At 36.6% G+C, this 24,527-nt stretch overlaps 1 protein-coding gene across 2 annotated transcripts in view; it reads right to left on the bottom strand.

The window, feature by feature from the left end:
• The window catches only part of TLK1 (tousled like kinase 1), a 72,021-nt gene that overhangs the window by 33,867 nt on the left and 13,627 nt on the right, over positions 1–24,527 (bottom strand). The window contains exons 1-4 of one of the 2 annotated variants that reach the window (XM_050900016.1): positions 12,182–12,191; positions 11,759–11,877; positions 7,844–7,915; positions 2,078–2,153 (exon numbers count right to left, since the gene is read on the bottom strand). In XM_050900016.1, the coding sequence (XP_050755973.1) occupies positions 2,078–2,153; positions 7,844–7,915; positions 11,759–11,872 (262 nt within the window). In that variant the 5' untranslated portion in view covers positions 11,873–11,877; positions 12,182–12,191. Of the gene's footprint in view, positions 1–2,077; positions 2,154–7,843; positions 7,916–11,758; positions 11,878–12,181; positions 12,192–24,527 lie in introns of those variants that run through there. The other variant, XM_050900015.1, reaches the window with a different exon arrangement.

The following is a 24,527-nucleotide window of genomic DNA, read 5'->3' as shown; positions in this document are numbered from 1 at the left end:
TATGAACTGGCTAACTCACAGGATTAACTAGGGAGATAAATAGAGCAGAATGAGAGAGTAGAATTTCTTTTATCATCAGCATTGAGACTTCAGGAGCACCAATGTGAATGAATCTTTCTTCAATATGAGGACCTGACCTGTACGTGGCATTCCAGAGATCTCACCAATGCCTCACCCAATGGCATAAATGCTTTCTTCTATTTGGCCCTAAGATGACTGATAAATCTTAAGACTGTATTTGTCTCTTGTACAGGTCAGACTACCTGTTAGGAGACATCTTGAAAACGGAGCATTGTTCAAAGCTTTTTTCTTTATAGAAAGAAATTTTTGCAATAAATTAGGAGGTCATTACTCATAGGTCCAAAAACGTAATTTTGGACTTTTTAGCAAAGATTTTCAAGCTTTTCTATTGCTTTAGCCCTGAAGAATTCTTTCTAGTCCAATATGCCTCTGTATTGGCACTGCTGCATAACTTTGTGTCACTAAGAAATACCACAAAGAAACAGAAACATTTGGCAGCTCTTTTTATGTCAAGACTTTTAACAGAAATATTTAGATAAAATAATTCAAAGACCTAGAACAGCACACAGCTAACTCCTCCAGTAGTTACCCAGTTAGTGTACATATCACTGCTACTGCGCTCTAGCCAGTTCTTTACCTACCCTATAATTCTGCTAGTGATTTCTGTCTTCATGCTTAATTCTCATATATTGCTTTATCAAATTAAAATTTGCTTTCATCCAGATAAATGAGACAGACTGCATTCCTTTTCAGTATAGAAAAATCTATTCTATGTCACATTACAGAACTCTGCACTGAAGAAATACATCAAATTATTTTGGCACAGCCAATTATGAATAGATTTACACTGATTTTATCCCACTTTCCAATTACATCCATGTTCTAAACAATACTTTTCTTCAACATTTATGGATGATTTTGCACATTACAAAGTCAAAATCCTAGGTATGCAATATACAAGAGATGGATCTCTTGTTCGTTTTTTCAATACAATAGCAGTATTTGCTGTGCTTCAACTGTATTGTACCATTCCAATATGCTGCAGTTTCCTAGGCCAGTTCCTTGAGAATATTGCAGTGCAGACTATTCAGTTTCACTGCTGCTGACAGTAAAATAATAAGACATTATAATCATGTTGTCTATGCCAAAAAGTTCCTAAAATTTCTATCATCTCTAATTTCAACTCCCATTGGTAGCAGGAAGTATAGGCTACTAGAACAATGGAAATAGGAAATTTCATTCAAGTTCTTTGAACAAAGCAGGTCTCTCTGAAGCAACACTTACAAAGAAATTAATTTTAGTCAAACTATATAATTCTGCTACTAATAGTATGTTGCATCATGAAGACTTCCAGATATGGAGCCCATTGATATATATCTGAAGGGACATTTCCTAGCTCAGTTAGAAACCAAAAAAAGCTAATACAGATGTTATCAAAACTATTTCCTCTCCCCTTTTGATGAATTTTTGTCTTGAGGTTAAATTTCCACCATTCCTCCCCTAAAAGTCACATTAAGGAGAGGAACGACAAAAACTATGCTTCGTAAATATTAAATTGGAAGTCGGGTCTCATCCTGATTTCCTCATCCGTCTAGACAACTACACTGTACAATAATCCACAGAAAAGGAAGAATAAAATTCAATTTTTAAATATACCTGAAAAACAAGCAATCAGATATTATAATCTGTAATCCCTTTTCCCTCTTACCTACTGAAAAGAAATACAAACCACAAAGGTACTTTGGATGAGAACAGCTGCTACAATTCTTAAAAAGTATACAGAGTTGTATCATAGCTGCAAGTTAAACACACAGTAGCACACGATTATGGGCAATTACCAGCCCAGTTCAGATTTTACTTGCCCATCCCTTCCAGTGACAAGGCGGGGGGTGGGGTGGGGGGTGTGTGAGGATACATAATTTATCTTCCAAAACTCATCACCTGTCTTATGCAAGCAAAAATACAGAATTTTTAAGGCTAACAGTCAAAACTTTGTGCATTATAATTTGATTAAATACATGCAATAACTATCTAATTCATTTACATTTTAGTTTACCTTGGCTGCTTTCACTCTGAGTGTCTGCTTTTCTTTTTCTTCCTCTGGAAGGTTCGGACTGTTTCTTCTCTGGAGTCTACAAACAACAAAAAGAACAGGATCCAACAGCAGTTCTATTTATTTATATTATTGCTATATTATTGTGAAATACATTTAAATCCTCATTCTTAAAACATGATTTCACAATTCAACAGGGATGTAATTTCAGATCATAGTTAAAGTAGATAATATGATCCTTGGTCAATCAGATAAATACAAGCAATAAAAGATATTTAAGAAAGTGAGAAATAATTCCTAAATCATTTCCAAAAAGGCAATTCTACACATTAATTGTTAAGCAATTATACTTTTTCATGAAGTTCATACCTTTATGAACACCCAATTTGGTTTCACTTATGGCTACATTTTACCAAGATCTTAATATTATAGTTGTGGGTGTTTTAAAGCTTAATACTTAGTAAAATAAGCTGATTCTTGATGGTGTTTTCTACACATTGCCACAGTATAAACACAAAGTTCTAGTGCTTCAATAGGAAGCCAATAATATTATGCATTTTTGGAAGTGCAGACGTCATCTCCAAACTAATATAAACTGTAGAATTCTAGAAACTGCTTAGGATTAAAAAAAAAGAAAGAGAGAGCAATTGCTCAAAATTTGAATATCTATCCACTTGGAAAGTGTCGTCATCCCCTCCCCATTATATCTGTATCTCAAGAAAGTCAAAGAAAAACATAAATGATAAGTGAAAAAATACAGACCTGTTAAAAATTTATTCCAGAAATATTATATATAGTTGCCTAGAAACTACCATCAGCATGTACAACACAGATAACAAGAAAGGGCTGTGATCAGAAGCATCTCTAAATTATATTTGCTCTCCCTTGATCTGAGGATTCAAATCAGTCAGTCTCCCCAGTGTAAGTTAAATTCTACAAGCTGCTTTGGTTCAAGGAAAAGATACTGCAGCTGTGTGTGTATTCAGCCTCCAAGCAGTCTCACAGCAGTAACTGGAGAAAGCATAGAAGCCATCACATGAACTCTGTTTTACAATCAAGAAATCAATGGTCCCTAATATCTCGGACTAAATTTGAGATCAGTGATAAGATGCTTCATTTTTTTTATGATACCATAATTTTATCATTTCACTGTATTTGTCACATTGTGCTCCAAATATTCTTTCTCAACACAGCAAATGATATCAAAATTCAAATTTCAACCTATGACTAAAAGCATTTCAAGTATGTTTCAGTTCCAAAATCTTCACGTGGATATCTTCAAATATAAATTTACTACAAATATCCTAAAACATTTATTTTGGCAAAGAACCACTTTAAGTTACGTGTAATCTGTAGAAAATTATCAGTCTACAAAAGAACAGTCAGGACAAGAAAGGTCTTTCTTATCTATACCATGTATTTTTTAGAAGTTTTAGCTCTATGGATAGCTTCAGAAACACACATAAACATACATTTCATTTTAAATAAACTCTTCCAACCAAAATCTGCATTTTTTACAGTGCTATCATACATTAGCAAACTGTACAACACAGACTGCTGCAAATGAAGTTATCTTAAGACCGTACAATTCTAAAAGCAGAAAGCATAACTTAGAAATATTACTTTAATAATTTGCAATTACTGCCAGGTAAATAGGTAACATTAAGCTATCTTTCCACAAAACTAAATTGAAACTATTTAACCAAGCATTTCCCTGTTATTCCTGCTTTCCAGCCTTCAATTTTGCAGTTATCATTCTAATGTAGTCAGTTTTACCTACCATATCAAGCAAAAAAAATAAGTTGTTTAAAAGCTAATTAATGACTAAACATTTAAGATTTCCCCCACCAAGTTTCCAACTGCAGTGACTGATGTCTTCTATTTAAAAAACAGACATTTCTATTTAAAAAACAGACATTTAAAGAGGTTTATAGTTTTAAAACTGAAACTCAAATAATTCATAAACATCTATTTCCTTAAGCTCTTCTGATTTCTTTCAGTGTTTAATTTAACTTTCCAAACTAAAAAGTATTAGCACACTAATGAGATTATTAATAAGGTTACCCAACAAGGTCATGTTCACCTTTTCTAAGTACAAAATTCACATGGTAATGTACAGTGTACATCAATCACTAGAAAATGTTCTCCAAAATCCTTTCTAATGAATGGAATCACACGAATTACAAGAAACTGAAGACTAATGGGGCTGAGGAGTATCCTCCTGATAAATGAAGACTGAAGCTGCTTTCAGTCACTTCAGAAGGATTTACATACAGCCAAGATTTAGACTAAAATCCCACTATTTCATAAGCAAGACAAAATAGTTTTCAAGTTATCCAAAGTTAGATTGTAAAGTTATGTTAAAGTTACCGACAGCTTGGCATATTAGCAGAGCCTCATACATCATGGTCTTGAGCCTAGTTTACCCCTCAATTTTAATGTGCTTCCTCTGAGTCTTCTCTTCACATTTATAGTTTTAAATCTTGGCTTTTCACATCCTCTTTTATGAAATAAACATTTCTAAGTACCAATTCTCAATTAGTTAATCTCCTTTAAAAAAAATACTCAGATAAGTATTTTTATATATTTTTTTATAGTTAAATATTTTCTACCATTATTGTAGAAATGGTAACAGCATAACTCAGGAAGTTATTTTTGTAGAGGAAAAAAAAATTAAAATCATGTGTAAAAAAATCAAAATTTTTATTTTGTCATCTCTCAACACTTAAATCTCCAGTATGCCTAATAGTTATGATTTTTTAGTTGTTAATATTTTTCATATGCATAATGAATTAGTTGATAGTTTTCCACAATTATTTTCTTCTAAATCCTATCCTCCCCCCAAAGCTTTACAACTACAGCAAACAAATACAGCAGTGCTGTTTTCCTCTGCAACACATTATAAATTCCAATTAGATCAAACCTTTAGTTACTTCTGAAATTACATTTATAATGAGGGTTCTGTATTCTTGGGAACCGCAGCAACTAAACAGCTACAAGCAAGCAGAGCAAAACATTTAAATAACTAATCAAACTGGACAAATCAAGCCACAGACAAAGCTGTCCTCCTTTAAATAATTCATTATCTACAGAGATAGAAAATACTAGTTATAAATAAAAGAATGTATTTGTAACCAAAACAAGGAGGAGTAATCTACTTTAATAAGGAATGGTGGGGAAGGCCAAAATACTGGAAGACTACCAGAAGCACTTGTTCACAACCTGAGGTAGCCAATTTAGGATTTATCTTAACTACAAGTAGCTAATACACACTCAAATTAAGACCTATGTACCACAGCAACAAAGCATTTAATAAAATAAAAATAACGTACACATTTAAAAAGAAACTGGAATACAGGTCTGGATATTAAGATCAAACAAATTAATGTTTATTGCTCACAATGCTGAACTGAATCCAGAATAAAGCCTGGTTTCAAGTTATTTTGCAGATGAAAGTTTACTTCTGTGAAGTATCTCAATTAAAACTATTATTCAGATAAATTGCCCCTCTTCATACATCCATCAGACGGGGGGGGGGGAGACTACAGTTCTAATAGTTGTATTTTCTACAATCCCGTCCGCAAAAAGTAAAAAAGAAAAAATTCACACCAGAAAAACAAAAAGGGGGTGTGGGGGGTGTGGGAAGCCTGCCTTGTTTTGAAAACTAAGTGTGAAAGACTAACTTTCTTTTAATGTGCCACTTAGTGATGAAAGCACAAAATGCTGACATGAATGTACCATCACAATTTGATCAGAAATTGACATTCTTGCTAGAAATTAATTTCAACAATTCTGAGATTTGCATTTCTACTTTTTGTTCCTCCCAAAATCTATTGTAATACAACAGTTCTCTCTCAACATCAAATGATGGCACTGCTTCCTGTATGAGTAAGTCTTTGTATTTCTACACCACCTTCCACATGAGGAATTCCCTATTATTATGAAACCTTCATTGTCACACCATTAAAAAAAAAAACGACCCCACAAAAAAAATCCCACCACCTATTTGCAATATTAAGAACTAAAGTGTATTTTTTATAGGATTACAGCATATAAGTAACCAGATGTTATTTTAAGAACAAAACTCTAAAAACTTCTTAACATATTTGGTATTACAATTATAATTTAATTTAAGTGACTACAACTGACAACTTCTGAAAATGGGTCAAGAAATCATATTTCATTATTCAATGTCATTAAGACTCATCTTTCAGAAAACACAGAAGAAACCTGCAGCACTGTGCACAGGAGCCCTGGAGATCTGTGCAGGGACTTTTTAGGAAAAAAGTCTATTTCTATTTTAGAATCCAAGTTTTAGAATATTTTTTAGAAAAATAATAAATTATCGCTACCCAGAAGCACGGTTTGAGGTTAAAAGACTGTGCAGAGACTGAAGATACGTGTTGAACTTTCAAACTTACATGCCTTGGAAAAACCCTGCCTCCGTATCTCATGTATGCAACTGTAAAATAACATTGTTCTACACCAAAAAGTTATTACATGTATAGTCAGCATTCTGAGATCACTCAACTACTCACAGACACGTTTTCCTGTCAAGGAATTGCAAAAATGCATCGTAACCTTCAGGCTACTGTAGCACATTTCCATTCTCACACCTACATCAGAACTCCATCACTGCAACACTGCCCAAAGTATTTCTAGGAAAAGCCATGAAGAAAAACAAAAGGCAGACAGACTCTTCTGGGTAAGAAAACAGTCTACATACAATTGAAATGAAAATCCAGCTGGGAAAGGCAAGGGGGAAAAAAACACAGCAGAGCCTTTTTCAAAGAGGAAAACATCAAATCACACATACAGAACATTTATTTATAAGATATCGGTCTTGGGAACCAACTAAATTCACTTGCTGGTCAGCCCAGTATAAAAGCAAACACCAGACAGTGTCTCGAAGTGACTGAGTGAATGAACAATTAGGCCCCAAAATAAAGCTTCAGCATGCGAGAATAACGTTGAAAGCACATTCCAAACAACTCTCCCTCCAGCACGACACTTACTCAAACACAGCTAGAAATACACTCTTGCTTACAATGGGTATAATCTTATCGATGCAATCTGTGATGTACACAGGCAACACCGTCAGAGGGGCTCACTGACCCCAAAATAGGTAAATTGTAAGAGCTGTATTAGTGCAACTATATCAATGCTAGTCACTAAGAGGAAAATCTTCTACTCCAGGGACATCTGCACTCCGCACATTAAAACCTAGTAAGAGTATGAATCCTTTTTTGGATTATGAAGTGGTACTAGGTAAGAAAACACACAGTGACAACTGTAGCTTTTACAAATGCAGATGATAGCTACTGTCTGACCTTGGAGTAAACCCATATTTTTAAAGAAAACATAGCAAACTAGTTTCTAGAGTACTTTCAAAGATGCAGCCAAAGACTAGTCAAAGTTTATCTGTGCTGATGAAAACCTTATTACTTATTAAATAAAAGACAGCAAACTTTTTAAGCATTTTCAGCTCCAAAAGCTGTATGTATCCTCACAGCATGACTACATAGATAATAAAGAAGCAGAAGCAGCTAGTTTCATGGCCAAAAATCCAAAGAAACTTTTATGAAGTCATGTCTCCTTCTCCAAGACATGGTATCTTTTAGCAATGTATGTTTTTTCCTATCTAGCTGTGTATTTTGCATTTTACTTTAAAAGCTTCTATATAAAATAAGGCATCAAAGCAGAATATAAAATTATGACTTGTTAGCATTAAAATTTTGAGGTAATAATGAATCTGCCCCATATACTTACCTCTGACTCCTTATCACTTAAAGATCCCAAGCTTCCAAAACTGTGATTTGAACTTTCGTTATTTGTTGAGGCCTACCAAGAGAAATAAAATACTAAACATTATATACAGATTTATAAAACAGCTAATCCACTATTATCACCCACAGTTATAAAAAGTAACAGTAATAAAATTTCACACTTGCAAGGAAAAATTGATTAACTATAGAGCACTTGTGACTTGCAAGGGCATAAGAAGTTTGACAGGTGGATGTTTTGACAGGGCACAGTAAATTCTATATTTTGATTGCTTTTACGCCAAATAAAACCCTAGAACATTCAAAAACATTTCAGTCTTATTTGGGAATAGCAAAACATCCAATGAAAAACCCTACCAAACGATTCCACAGAATGGGCTTAAAAAGCCAATACTGCTGAAAGAGCTGGAGACTGCTAAAAATTTTCATTTTTCAAAGAAAAAGAGGGTTTAATTTTCTCCAAGACAGATATTAGGCTATTGCAGAGATTATTTTTTTAATCCATTCAATGACAGAAAATTACAACCTATTGACAACATTATTCTATATTCTTAAAACAAACCATTTACCCAAAGCAACAAACTTAGACTAGTGAGAAAAAAAAAAAAAAGATAAAAACTGTGAAATAGTCTCAGGTTACAATATTTATTCAGAAATTTTCTAAGGCTGATTTATTCAAAGATCTTTTGAACAAAGAATGGCAACAAGGACATTTTATTGAAAAAGTCTGTTCCACGTTCACATAACAAAAAATGCCAACATCAGTTGAGCTTCTTTTTATTAAAAGAAAAAAAAAAAATCTTATACTGCTGGATTATTCTCTTCCATATAGGAAGGCAGAACGAATATTTTGAAGTGAAACAACAACTAGTTCCAAGGCAAACACTCAGCTTCCTTCAAAGCATTAAATTCCAGCACTGCATCAGTTTGCAGGACAACACTGATCTGTGACGTCTTCTGAATAACTAGATCATCTCTGAATTAAAATTTCTGGAGAAGTGTTAACTAAACCCACAAAATCTCCCTGTGTGTTCCCCCCCCACAGCAGTATCTAGTATAGAAATGCCTGTATGTAGTTCTTCCTTACAATGTCTCAGTATCTGGTCATAGAAGTCAGCTAAGACAATAATCTTAGTAACCTACATTCATATCTCCACCCTTGCTTACTGAAAAAGCTTGAAGATGATGGGCTTTTTTTCCCCCCAACAATTCCAAAACTCTTCAGCAAAACAGTAGATAAGGGTAGGTCTTCAAAATAACAGTCCCAATATATAAGAGTTCATCTCAATTTAATTACTATAAGAATAATGACCTAGAATGTTTCCAAAAATAACCAGCAAGTGCAGCTACCACCTCTGTATTGTCTCGCTAGGTTAGGAAAATGAGAATTTGGTATGCGTGCATTTGGGTATGTATGTGAAGAGGAATTTTTGTCATTTTTGCTTTCAAAGTGAACACAGACCAATGGAGATTATATTTATACATCACATTTTCCCAGTTACCTCTGCACATCAGATCAAAAAGGTTTTACCAGGTTTTTTAATAAAAATCAGATAAGCCTCTCTCAACATTCCCCACCAAGACTAAAGATTGTATTTAAAAAAAAAAAAAAAAAAGAGGCATATTCCAAATACAGCCCAGATCACCTACTACACTTCATGTTATCTGCTTGGATACACTCAATGGTCAGAAATAAATACAAACAAAACTGATATAATTACCATTTTACTGATGGTGGGATAAATCACAGGACTAGATATTGGTATTCCCCTCTACCTCCCTGCCTCCCAAAACCAAGCAAAAAGTAAGCAGGAAAAAGAAGATATATTGCACTGTATACTGAAGATCATTTGTGGAATACTTCTGGTCAAAGGTAAGAAGAACAGTGTCTTAGGTGAGGATCTGCATCAATCAGAAGACAGTGGTAGTAGTATCTTCTGCAAACAATTATCAAAGCATTTGATAGTATTAAAAAACCCACTTTATCCAGCCATCCATTTGGAAACCGACTGGATGATACACAATTATCTATTCAAACAGATCTTGGAATGTGTCAGGCACAAGAAATTTATGTTTTACATGGTAGAGCAAAAAAGGAAATTAGCTCTTTTAAATTTCTTTTTTTTCCTGGCTAATTTGGATGAACAAACTGAGAACCTGAAAGTGGAATGTAATTTGGCTAAAAGTGAAATCAGCTGAACAACAGACAACAAAAAAAGACTTGAACAGATTTATGGAAATGGTAAGCAGCGACTCACAGGGGATCAAAGTTTAAAGAAAAGGAACCCCAAGAAACTTGGTAATTACTTTTAAAGAAAACGTATTACACGCATAGCAGTAGACAGATTCTGAGGAGGAAAGACTGGCAATAAAGCAAGGGACCAACACAGGTATCTCAAAAACTAATAGAAGGGTTTATAAATACACTAAAAGTTAAATGAAGTTAAAAGACGGTACAGATCTAGTCATGAAAAAGGACAAGTAGTCATTTGAATTATGAGCAATTACCTGAGGAATTATAATGAGCTAATAAATTAGGGGAGTAAGTTGTACTAGAGAACCCAAGAAGAAAAAAACAAAGATGGGCCACAATTACTGGGTTTGTCTCTAACTAATCTTAAGATATGGGAACCATACATTTTTGCAGTCATAATTAGAAGGCAATTAAATAAAAAGAGAAAACAACAGTGCATCAACCACACTGTGTCAATCCAACCTGATTCCTTCCCCTGACCATTTAACTCGCTTCTTGGTTAAGATGGTAGTAATAGAAGTGATATGTCACCTTTTTTACAGCTTTGCGACAGTTACCTTCATGTCACTCTCAAAAACAAATTAAGAAGATACGATGCAAGATCACTATGCACTGATTTCAGTTCTTTATAGTTTGTTAATAGTCATCAATACATCACACGTCTGCAGAAATTTCATCAACGACTGCTATCAGGTAGTATTTTGTTCTGTAATCTAGACTGATAATTAAAATGTGGAACAGGAAGTGAAAAATACTAACCAAGTTTGTGTCAAATACTTAAAATATGAGGACACTGCACTTTGGAAACAGAATTCAAAAGTACTTTGGTCATGGGAGAGATGTGCCTAAAAAATTAGTATTATATCTTTTTAACATCAGCTTATTAAGTACTACACTTGGTGAAGAACATTCAAATGCACAAATACAAAACTGGGTACCTCTGGCTAGGCAACAGTATTGCAAAAATCAGTCTTGGAAGTTGAAGCTAGTCACTTGAACAGAATTCATAATAAAGGCAAATTTATTTTGCAGATGTATCAACTGAAGGGTAATATATGACATATGGAAGGTAATTAAGCCCCACTATTCAATGTTCATAAGGTTTTTCCTCAAGCGTTGCATCCTGGTTTAGATACTAACGGACAGACTGCAGAGAGTCTACAATGAAAGGAGGTAAAATTGATATAAATGTCTGGAAAAGTTGAAAGAATTTGGCTTTGTTAATCTAGATATATTAGTCTTCAAACAAGTTTAATCTTAAACACAGAGGTCACACCAGACTCCCTGTGTCTATTTCAAGCCAAACTGTAAGTAGTTGGCCACTTGCAGAAGGGACAACTCCACTTAAATACTGGGAAAAACTTCCACCTCTGATCACATGTGCACTAGAGCACAACCACAAAAGAGCCTGTACAAGCCCATTCTTTGGTGTTTTTAAGAACAATTCGATGTCCATGTCATAGATAGGTTCAGGATAAACAATCCTATCTCAAAGCAAAATAACAGACTAACAAGGATTTTCCTGAGCGCCTCTTCCAACCCAGTACTTCTGCAAGTAAATCACATGGGCAATATACAAGTGAGACAGTGTGAGATAAATCAGTATTTCAAAGATGGCAGATCTAGATGACTGCTCTTAGAACTTACTTTAGCTCCAACACTGCAACTTCCAGTACTCCCAGTGCTGCCACTTACTACTCCTGTAAATCTTGCCTCTAGTAATTCTTGCCTTCTTGGGTCCAGGCTATGAAGCTCATCCATTGCTCCTAAAAAAGATAAATAAATTCATTGTATTCCCTAATATTTGCAGTGGAATATTTTACAAACAAGCCAAACATACCACTGGCCTATGCAAAGAAAGGATTTATACCCTCAACTTGACAATGATTCACCATCTGTTACCTAATAATGAATGCACTCGATGAATTCCAGAAATTTTGGGGCAAGTGCTGTGTATCAGAATAGCCTTGTCAACTTTGGTGAAAACTGTAACTAGTCAGAGGTGTGTAAGAGATATGGAGTCTCCAGTGTGCGATACGCCAACCAGGCAATTATTTATCAATTAAAAACTAGCTAACAGGAGCAAAATACTTTCCAGCAAAAAAACTCCCAATTCTGCAATCCCCTTCTTTTCCATATTATTTAAATTGTTTAGGCTATCAACGTATCAATGTCCAAGACAAACAAGTAAGAATCATAGGGAAAAAAGGAAAATCAGAAGGTAGACCACAGTCCCCAACACTTGCAAGGGAATGCAGGGTTGTATGGAGGTTCAAAGGGCAGAGAAGCAAGGAGCATGATCAGCAATACGAAAGGAGCCAAGAGTAACAGAGACCCTTGCACAGGTGGTACCTCCAACAGAGCCCTGCTAAACAGGGTAAAGCAGTGCTGCTGGCATCGGCAGGGAAAGTAAGGTGGAAGGAAATGGAGGAACAAAAGGAGTTTCTGATGAGCTCAGCCTACATCAGTAGGCTGCAACATGATGTGCAGCTTTCTAATTTGTATTTAAATCACTTACGGCTGTTTAATGAGTCTGAAAGATGATCTAGACAAATAGTCTTCCGTATTTATACAAACTGGGTTCTTTGTTTTTATCTTTTCAACTACTTGAACGTTGTTTATCTTCAATTGGAAACATTTCAGTTGCTTTATTTTAAATAAGATACTTAATGCCAAAGTCTTTATGCACTATTTTAATAGCATATCCCTCAAGTATCATATAAAGTGATATAGCCTCATTTTTTTCAACTAAGACACAACTTAGCAAGTTTGTGCTTTTCAGTCCCACAGGACAACACAGCAGTTCAGAAAGGACTGCAAGTAATAACTATGTATATCCAAATGCTATGAAAAAAAGCTTTTGGAATTCTCTTTTAATGAAAACTACAGTTTGCAAAGGTTAAGTGCTCCTATGAACTTCTACCCATCAGCTAAGCATCCTGACAACGAAGGCATCAGCATAGCTTCCCTCACCATTAATAAGACACGAGACACTTTCTTATATGACTCTTGGGTATTTCACAAACATTGAACATTCAAGAACTACACAGACCTTTCTGTACCACATATTTTGGCCACTCCTGGCCATGCAGCTAACCCTCCTGGTAGGGAAAGCACTGGCTCTGCTATTTGGCTAATTCAAGTTGCCCTTGCTCCCACAGGAAGGCAGATGACGGCAAGTGTGGTGTCAGTGCTCCTTTGCCACAGAGCCTGGTACCCAGACCTCCTCTGATGGAAGAAAACCACACCAAGAGAAAAACGGTTGGGAAGGAGACATTCGGGAAATGTGTTGCTGGCAGAGTCTTCTTTTGAAAAATCAAACCGCAAGTGGCAGGCTGAGGATACTGCGTTATGTTTCTGGAGGTGCGGGAGTTTACCCAAACACAGCCACATATGGAGCTGGAGGTCTCTTTTCCAGCAATGCAGGGGAATTACCCAGTTTGAAACTGCAGCTGGCTTATTATCAGCAGTTGTAACGCTGCTTCTGAACTTGCCTTGTAAAAATTCCTCCAATTTCTACATATTTTAGACTGGAAGCTCTCTGGGTAAAGACTGTTTTACTACGTGTATGTGCACTGCAGAACAATCAGGAACCCTCTTTAAACTCTTGCTTCCTAAAATGTGCTTGGGTACTGCTTCCAAGAGTTTAAAAAACAAATTGTACACTTCTTATATGCACAAAAAATAGTTCTTACATTTACACATTGTGCAATAAGGCTTTGGAGGTTTTTTTTTTGTGGGTTTGTTTTTTTTTTTTTTAAAAAGCAGATGTGTACAGCATACCATTCCTAGTATGTACATAATCCATACCTTAATGCGAAAGTATTGCTCTGAAAAAGCATAAGAAACTAATCACACCAGATTTGTCAGGTGAGTTTAAATGATTATTGTTTTGCTTCATAACAGTAAAAGTGTTCAAGTGTATGCCACTCTGAAATAACCAGTATTACCAAAGTAACCCATCTAATGAAGCAGGACTAGCAATATTTTGATTTACTAGCCTGCTTGATAGTCACTTCCCACAAAAGTTCAGAGCTTATTTAAAATTACTGACATAATTCTAGCAATTACAAACCATGCACATATTACAGAAACAGATACTACCGTATCTTCTATTGTTTATTTTATGAACTATGGGAAAGCAATAATCACTGTGGATAGCTAAGGCTCATTCGAAGTGCTGCAGGGTAAAATTGCTACTGCAGGTCTCATGTACTGTATCTAGATACTAATGCACTAAATACATCAGCACCCTTGGGTTACCTTACCAGTCAGAATGGTAATTCAGCAGGTAGAGGGTTAGTCCACAGCACAGATGAAATACAATCCTTCATTTTTTTTCTGCTCAGATTTTAGAGCCTACACATGCTAATGAATGCACTGTATTCTCTTCATTATTTCTGCTGGAGTGGTTTTTTTGTTATGTTTGGGGTTTTTGTTTTGGTTTGGTTTTTGTTATTGTTGTTAAATATCCAGAACCAAAAAGCAATACACACTCCTTGTGATCTGAAGGACAAGGCAGAAAAGCTGAATTCAAGCTTTCCTTCAACACAGAGGAAATCCTAGGAAGATCTATTAAACTGCCTTCCTCGTTCATGCTGTAATTTAAAATACACCATTCACTCCCAGACACACAGCTGTTTTTTCAAGAACATGCAGTTCTGTACAATCCTTCAGTTCTCAGCACAAGTTACCTATTTTTAAAGGTACCGTAAGCTTTAAGGCACTTATTGTAAGGGACAAAAATATAATAAACACCAGACTATAAATTCTCCTGCTCACAGAACACCTTGCTGCCCACAAGACATAACTTACAGTTTTGAAAATATACCCAGACTTTTTACTTAAACTAACTTCATTCCTACCCCTGAAAGCCAACTCACTAACTCAAAGGACACACAATCATGTTACACAAGTACTTACAGCATATTTACAATGACGCTAAATGAAAGACTATCACTGTTACCACCCTCTGCCATTCAAACTTCTACTATCTTCCGAAGAGAACACCTGGAAGATTACCCAAAACTCACAGAAGAGCCCTAAAAAATTACTTTTCTTTATTTCTTGTAACCGCTACAGATTTTGGAATGCTTCTTCTAGTAATTTTTTTAAAAAGTTACCAACACTACCTAGCTGTTATATTTTTCAGGAGTGGTGGTATCTTCCATATTAATTTATCTTTCAGAACCACATACAGCCTCTCCTCTAAAAACTAATGTAAAATATACAGATTTCTTCTCCTGAAAAGGACACTTTTTGCAAGAACTCTTTTCAAAAGAACTCCAAACTCCGCTGAGAATTTGTTAAGCAATGGGTTATGTCAAAAGTCAAAGTTATAAATTCAGAGAAGCAATTTATAAGCTTTTTCATGGCATTCGGTATAATCAATTATACCATATTCTACCTTAGCAACACAGAGATGTAAGGAATCAGAGGATTCTCCGTGGTAGTTTGAATTTTTCAGAACTGGTGACCAGAAAATAATAAAGTGCAACTACACCTGTACCCCAAGGCCCCACACCTCCAAATATACAAATACTTGCAAAAGATCCAGTTATTTAACCAAATACTTGCTCATACTTCAGTAAAATTGACATTTTAGGAGAAAAAGTTTAGCAGAGAGTTGCAACTGCAAATGTTCACCTCCTAAAACCGGATCTTTTGGGATACACATGTACTACGATTTCTTATCTCGAACACGGCTAGACTACAGAGCAGCATTGCAGACCCAAACACAAAGGCTTGACAGATCAGACATATTTTTCTTTTCCACTAAATATGAAATCAAGCTCCAAGACTCAATCTTTATCTTCAACTCTCTTATTACGCTGAATGGACTCTTGTTATCTGGCAATCAATTACAGCTTCGAGATGAAGAAAGATCAACAGCTTCACACATTGTCAGCTTTCTACAATGAAGATAAAGTTCATTATGCAGAAGCCACATTCTTCTTAGAACAACCCTCCAGATTAGATTGAGGCCCCCTTCTCCTGAATTCAAGGCCTGCACAAACCACCTTTCACTTAAGTGAAAGGCATACTGGTTTGGTCTGGTTTCTTTAACAGACTTACATGCATATAGCTTTTAATGCCAAAGCAAAATACTTCAACACGGAGACCTATCTATTGAAGAGAAGACGACAGTTCAACAATAGCCCAAATGTAAATTGAATTTCCTGATGTGCTCCTAGTAGGCATGCAGATTTTATGGTAACACACATGGTATGAGAATTATGTCCAACATATTTTTAGGAACACTTCACATTAACATTGATAATATTACCACCACATAGTCTCTTCACTGACAGTAGCATCCTTTAGATCAGTAAATCTAACTAATATCGAGCTAAAAGGGTGAGGGGTGGGGGGGGAAAAGGTACACATTTCAAATGGCAAGAAAAGCAGCCTGGAAAGCAGCTTTTTTTTTTTTTTTTTTAAAATCAAAATTCCTTTAAAGGTATCAACCAATCTTTGAAGTTATGAACACCAGACTTTAAGCATGGTAACCATTCCAAGTATAGAAACCACTGTTTAACAGCATTGCAATGCAATCCCTAAAGTCCTTAAAGTAACTGTTTATTTCAATTTGGAATATCCTAAATATGCATTTATCCCATTATGTTGATGCTAATAATTTAACTTCATAACAATTGAGTATGACAGCTCTTGTCATTCCAGAATACACGTGTACCAGCCGATAAAAGGAAAGCTTTAAAATATCAAATGCAAAACAGACTACAGAAAATTACTAAAAATACAGATTTTAAAATCCTTAAGCAGTTTCCTAAAAAGAAGCTCACACAACTACTTTTCTTTTCTTCTTTCACCAACATGAAGATGCATCTTGTCTCTGCATCCATGTATATTTCCTTTTAAGCGAGCTACTCTCTTGTCTCATTTGGAAAAACAAAACAAACAAAACCAAACCATGCACTCAACTTCATTCTTCTCTCTTATCTTTCTGAAACTTTGGACTTTCCTTATTGCAGAACCAACCAGAAAGGACTTTTTCATTCTCCAGAAAAATACGGTAATGAAGCTAACATTTCTGCCTCCAAGAAAACAAACTATTTGGTAACAAACTATTTTGTAGTTAGGTAAATGCTAGCAAGTCATCATCATGTTGATCAAGGTCTCTTCCTATCAATAGTAAAACTTTCTATTTATTACAGCTTATACTTCAGTTCCTTATAAAGCCAATGGGCAATAAAGCAACCCAGAACAAGTTGTCAGTGAAGGAACATACACGGCTCTAAAACACAAGTCTCATCAAGTGAAAAAGCACGGCAAACCAAAATACAGTAAGACATCAAATTGTATGGAGTGAATGCAAATTTCTTGATTTTTAAATTGGAAAAAATGACACCTGTTCCATTTAAAATAGAACATTTGGGCTGTGAGATTGAGAAATGAATCCAAAAAAAAGCACAAAGTCGACCTGTGCTGCTAAACCATGTCTTGAATAGTCTTTCTTCCACAGCATGTTTTGGGGAATCACAGAAAACAGAATTGGAAACAGCCTTGAAAACTACTAATGTGCTAAGAAAACAAGTTGAGATGATAGTATGATGGCATAAAGCCAAGCAGCAGTAATTTGAGAAGAGTTCAATTCCAAGATAACAGCAAAAACACAGCCTGCCCTTAGCAGAAGGCTTTGAAGTGCATCACCATCGAACGTGAATCACAGTCCCGAGGCCACAGTCATTCAATACTGTGGCCTCAGAAGTCAAGAAGGTCCCACTCAACCTAAATCAGCAGTCAATAGGGCAGACAGCAAGATACAATCTCTGAGATTTAAAGTAAAACAAACAAAAAAATCCCCAAACTATATTTACCTCCTAACAACAGCTACATAACCAAAGCCTAGAGGACACTGTTTACCAAGGCCCCAGGGTTCCAGCTCTTCCAAAAAACTTAACAGAGTAACAATATCTACAGATTACCTGTGAGAGTTTAACCTGGAAATTCAGAAATGCTTAAAATCACTGGCTTTCCAACTGAGATTAACAACTTCTTTTACAGAGGACTATGTAGCTACTATAACCTCCAAACAACAGGTAACATGAAAAAGTTCAGGGTACTACATTTGAATTGAAAACCTTCACTGTGGCTGAAGTCAAACAGCAGCAGTAGATGCAATAGAGAAAGGGAAAAATACATCTTGACGTTCAAGTGAAACTAGCTGTTGAAAAAAGTGGTAAGAAATTCCTAATGAGAGACACACATATCTAAGCCCAGGGTCAGGAAAGAACAGAATCCTTTTAATTAATCAAGAGTTGTTTTAAATGCACAGTGAAAAATGCAACATTTCTCAGCACCTGAGCCAGTAACACTGAAGCACACAACACAGAAAAAGAAGTATAAAAATAGTATTTCTCACTGAAGTTACCTTCTCTATTTAGGCACTTCTGTTTCCTAATAAACACACCCTCTACCACTGCTAAGGTGCCTAGATGAACTTAAAATGCTTTTCTTAACAATCTAAAGAGAGTTTTTATTCCACAAACTGATCCTCTTAAATGAGAAAGACCGTGTCCAAAAGAATGGGCAGAGGGATGCAGGCAAGCGAAAGGTGACTACTGCTTACGGGAGGCTGGGCGGTGAAAGAAAGGAGGGAAAAAGCTGGATAATTAGCAGGCAGACAGATCAGGCTTTAGTCTACATAAAACCTGTGGGAGGGAAATAATGTCTGGCAAATTTTGGCCTAAAAAAGCACAACTATGGTAAATCTAACAAATTATAAGAAAAAAAATCTTCCCTATAAACATCAGAAGACAGCAGTTTTTGACAAATATAAAATTTGTGTCTGCTGATTACAGTTGTATGATTGTTGGATGCAAACTTGTTAAAATACAAAGTAGATAAAATAAGGTTTTTCTGATGGGGAGGAAAAAAAACCCAAACACAACAACTTCTGACCAATTTCCCATGAACTAAAGAGTTGACGAGGAAGTGCATTTTGGATAGGTTGTTGGGTTACCTGGACTCTACAATTCAACATTAATTCTTCTGGTGCTGAAAGAACAGGAAAATATTCCCTGTGTCCCTTCACTCCCCAAGATGCAGTCTATTTGTTTTTGGAAGTCTTTTTTGAAGGTTTTCTAAAATGACCATAGCTCACTTTTTTAAAATGCTGTTTGAACGTTGTTTATTTCACTTTTCCCAACAGTGCAGAAATTTGATCTAAAACAAAGAAAACTTTGGCTGCCGGATAGATAAGTAATTTTCTGCAAATCATTCTACAAGAGAAATCAATTCTTTAACGCTAAAAAAATTGTAATGATCTTTAGACTTCATCTCTGTGCTGCCTGTTTTTGGATTTCAATTGTCTGGCCAACAACCTGGAAAGGAAAAGTGAATTACAGAGAAATATGTTGCTGAGGGAACCTCTGCTAATGCCTTGAAGAAAGACTTCTGAATAAACCACTTGGACCAACTCCAGATCAGCTAGGAGACATTTGTGGGTAACAATTTAAGAATGTTTAATTCTCCCTGCCTTTCAGCTAGGCACCCTAGTCTAAGGATCCCTTGGCCATTATGTGTCTCATCATATGGCTGTAGGCAGCGGACGCAAAGATGACTTTACAAGTTGCCTACCAATGCCTTTATCTGGCCACAAACCAACAACATATACTCATGTGTGTGGGTATATACCACAAGGATGGCAACTCAGAATGGCTCATTCAGAGCTCAGGGAGTGATTCATACAACAGAGAGGACAATACCTCCCCAAGGGTCTATTCTATTTTAACTGGGGCTGAACCAGGCATGCAACTATGCCCAAGGCAAGCCAGTGATGCCTCATTTCTGACAAGACCCTCTACCAATCCTAGCCCTTAGAAGTACAACTGAATTGCCTGAAAGCCACACATGGCTCAAGAGCAATGCACGAGCCTCCTGAAGCAACAAAGAGCTCTTATTTCTGAGTGACAGCATTTTCTGTACATATTACACATAAGTAATTGCACTTTCCTTCAATACCACAGACAACAAATGTATTGCACAGATGTAAAAACAACCTGTTTGAGGTGCAGCACATTACTTAAGAAAGATAAGTACTAACATAGGCAACAGAAAGACTTGAAAATAAAGAAAAAACCCAACTGACTGACCACCTTTAAAAATTACATCCCAAACCTGAAAAATGATAATGTGCATGTGTATGACAGCTTTCAAGACTGAAGTCTGTCTAACAATTAATGGTGCTGATGGGTCTGAAAGCTACTGAAGCTTTTTTGCAATATTCAATGAAACAATGGCATGCTGTGTCTCATTCCAATCCTGTTCATTATCCAGAAAATGAGTCAACATTTAGTTTTATGTGGCATGTGAATCCTTATAACAGGTCAGGTTTTAGCCAGACTTTTCTTTATGCTAGCTTTTCCTGAAGGAATTCTTAACAGATCAAATTTTTCCCATCTTGCCCCAGAAATTATTACGCCATTATTTTTGCAGTGTTTTTTTCCATGTTAATGATAGGAGTTGGCAAGTATAGAATAATTAATAAAGAGAAGATAAGATATAGCATAGAACATTCAACTTGGTATCTACCTATCCATTTCCCAAACTTCTAATATAATTCCATGTGCACCATGTACAGGAAGCGTTAGCATAGCAAATACTGCTATGAGCAACAGAACCACGACAAGGTCCTTCCTGAGTCTGTTGAATAATGTTCAGCCTGATGAAGGGAAAAAGGACAACTGAAAGAACATGCAGTATATTACTAGTATCTTGAAAGCTGTTTATCTTGGAATTGCTACCCCTCAACAGCAGTAAGGCTACATTTAGAACACTGGTATCACTGTATTTTCTCCTCTCCTCCGCACACCTTAACTAGACAAAAACTGAATTTAACAGATCAGTTCGTGGGCATAGTAACAGCAGTATCTGCTGTGCCCAACAGCAGAACAGTCCACTTGGGAAGAAGAATTCCCCACATCCAAAATCCCTCTCCATGTCCAGCAATCCCTTCTAGGCTCTTGAAAACAATATTGAGTTAGGTAAGATCAGAGTGTATTTCCTACGTCAAAATCCCAAACTGCAAGATCTTTCTCCATCATGAGAGCCCTCCTATATCAAACAAACAGAAAAGCCGCTACAAAAAAACACTCCACAGAAAAGTGCTGGTTTTGGCTGGGGTAGAGTTAATTTTCTTCATAGTAGCTAGTATGGGCTATGTTTTGGATTTGTGCTGGAAACAGTGTTGATAACACAGGGATGTTTCAGTTACTGCTGAGCAGCGCTTACACAGAGTCAAGGCCTTTTCTGCTCCTCACCCCACCCCACCAGCGAGTGGGCTGGGGGTGCACGAGAAGCTGGGAGGGGACACAGCCAGGACAGCTGACCCCAACTGACCAAAGGGATATTCCATACCATATGACGTCATGTTCAGCATATAAAGCTGGGGGAAGAAGGAGGAAGGGGGGGACATTCGGAGTGATGGCATTTGTCTTCCCAAGTAACCGTTACACATGATGGAGCCCTGCTTTCCTGGAGATGGCTGAACACCTGCCTGTCGATGGGAAATAGTGAATGAATTCCTTGTTTTGCTTTGCTCGCGAGCGCAGCTTTTGCTTTACCTATTAAACTGTCTTGATCTCAACTCATGAGTTTTCTCACTTTTACCCTTCTGATTCTCTCCCCCATCCCACCGAGAGGGGGAGTGGGTGAGCGGTGTGTGGTGCTTAGTTGCCAGCTGGGGTTAAATCACAACAGCAGCATCAGTGAATAATATCCGTTCTGGAAATGTCCTACTTAAAAGGACTTATTCTGAACTCACACAACTAAGAGCTTAAATAACAAAAAATTTGCTAAAAACAGATTTCCCGAGTTGTTGGCTACAATACTATATGCAGAATGAGCCCAGCAAAGGAGTCAACACTCTGAACATATACAAACTAGATGGGTGATATCCTGAACATGTTCGCTATAAGGAATTGTAGCCATTCCTTCGAAACTTGTTGCGATGTAATCCCAAGTGTTATATTTTCCTGCTTTTTTAAAAACCTGGATTACTCACTTGCAATTCTCTAGATTATTCTGAACTGCCAAGAGTGATCAAAGAGCAGGTTCTGATTTGGCAGAAGGCTTTTGGTGGCTTTTCAACACCACCAACTTCTACCATTTAACAGCGAACTGGCAGAGCCGGAGTGTTTCAAAGAAACAGGTAGGTTTGTTAACATAGTCTTCACTGATCATTTTGCACTCTTCACAGCTAAAGACACTGATACCTGAGAGCAGGTTTATTGACTAGTTGACTCTCACTGTCTAAAGTACTGCTCTAAGTATTTAGTCCATTTAGAACAAACGTATAGATACTGAAAAACAAATGCATCTTCAGTAAAACTCTTTTTTAAGGACAGCATCTGATTTGAACATCTGCTACAGTGACAGAATAATCATAGATACAAAGCACTCATTTAAAGTGCTTTTAATAAAGTTTTGTTCAAGATAACTGTCAGTTTTGGCAGCAACTGGGTAGCCAACTAATACATCCTCCTGATGTTTCTTGTCATCTCTGACCACTATAGTCTGTGCCTGCATAAATGTGATACTAAACTCTCTAAAGTCTCCTGTAAAGCCTTAAACAATCACACCTAGGTTCCATGCAGCTTCCTCCTGGAAAGGGAAGATTCATTACACAGTTGTAAGGTCAAAAGCAGTAACTTTTCTTTCTTCAGAGTAAGAACAATGTTCTGGTTAAGGAAAAACTACACTGAATGCATTGCTTTATGATTGTATGCTACCAAGTTAGAAGAAAGATTAGAAGAAAATATGATGGCACCCCTTTGGGGGTTGGTTTATGCTACTGGAGATTCTTGGTCAATCAGAAGTAAAAAAGTCCTTGTTAGTGTCCCATAGGGCATTATCAGTGTTGCTGTATTGCACTGTACTACTACTACAATCGATAAACAAATATACAGTACACAGACAAGAAGTTTATGCTTACAGTCCCCCTATAAGGTAAGAAAAGCCTATTTATATTTTACAGAAAGCACCTAGCATCTTGGCCAAAGTTACGCAAGACACCTGTGGCAGGAACACTAGAAGACTGTCTTCCTAGGTAGCAAACATCTGCCTTGACCACAACATTATGTCAAGAGAGATAAAAACTAATACAGCCTGGGCTGCACACATGCAGGTGAAGTGCTGCCTGCCTATCTCTACCAGCTCCCTTTTCACCTGTACGTAGAGGAATCTGAAGCAATTACTGTTGCTTCCAGACAGCTCTGTAAAACGTATCCAAACAGAAAGAGAGAAGCAGAATTTGTCCTTTTCAGCTTCATTTGCTGCAAAACCAGACGCTCCCTGTCCCCTTGGGGAAGCGGCAGCAAGCAGGGAGAAGCACACTGCAAGTTCATGGGTCACTTGTTGGCGATGCAGACTAACAGGTCACAAGATAACACCAGTTTTGTGATACTCTCAAGAAGTGCATCACACTGAACAAAAGCTTACTACTTTCCATCCCTCTATCTATTTCTATGCTGAAAAGGACTAAAAGCCTGGAGCAGTCTTGAAGAAGAAACATCTACCTAGAGAAATACCAGAAAGTACAGCAAATTTCATTTGCTGCATTCAGTTATAAGGAAACAAACCGGGAGCTCTAAACGCTCGAGTCCACGAAATGGCTGTTCTGCAAGAATTTAAAATGGCACAGGCCTTTTGCACATATCAAAAATAAACAGTAGTTTCTGCTATCTAAGGAAGGAGTGAAAAGGAAGTTAAAAGCACAGGTCATCTATGGAGCAGGAAGACAGCGAGCAATGCCCCTTCCCACAGGGTTTTTGGTTCTCACCCTCATTCCTCAGAAAAAGTAAACCATGAAGCAACAAATATAAATTGTGCACCTTTTCGCCAAATAAATTTGTCTGGAAGTTACCGATAGGGTAGAAAGGCAGTCCAAAAACCCCCAACAATTTCATAGAATAAATTTATCTTATTTTTCTGAGTTATAATACCAGTCATTTGGTATTTGAAAGCTGTATTTGTGTCAATAGGAGTGTGTTTCAGTTGTTAACTCCCTGAACTTCCTAATCTCCTTACTTCTGTAGCTCCTACTGCCATTTCTGCCCTCTTGATCTTCAAAATCTCCCCAGTGCAGACAGCACTGACCCTCGAGACTGAGGCAAGTGCTCTGCTCCCTGCAGCACACAGCACATAATGAACTGCCCATCACCATACGTAAGTCTTAAGCTATATTGTTCTTGCCATTAGATTGCGAGGAACGTGCTACAAGTAAGAAATTAAACAAAAAATCCTAAGTCTTTGCAAATACATTAATCTATTTCATCATAACATTGTGATCGACTAGAACTTCAACCCCCATATACTTATATAAGAGGCCACAGTTTAACATAAAACACGCAAAAAGCTTATTACACCCCTGAGATTAAACTGGGACAGTAAATTC

This window comes from Gymnogyps californianus, chromosome 7, assembly GCF_018139145.2.
Source record: "Gymnogyps californianus isolate 813 chromosome 7, ASM1813914v2, whole genome shotgun sequence".
Taxonomy (NCBI): domain Eukaryota; kingdom Metazoa; phylum Chordata; class Aves; order Accipitriformes; family Cathartidae; genus Gymnogyps; species Gymnogyps californianus.
The sequence above is the reverse complement of the archived record's forward strand: the minus strand, read 5'-3'. Positions and strand labels throughout refer to the sequence as shown.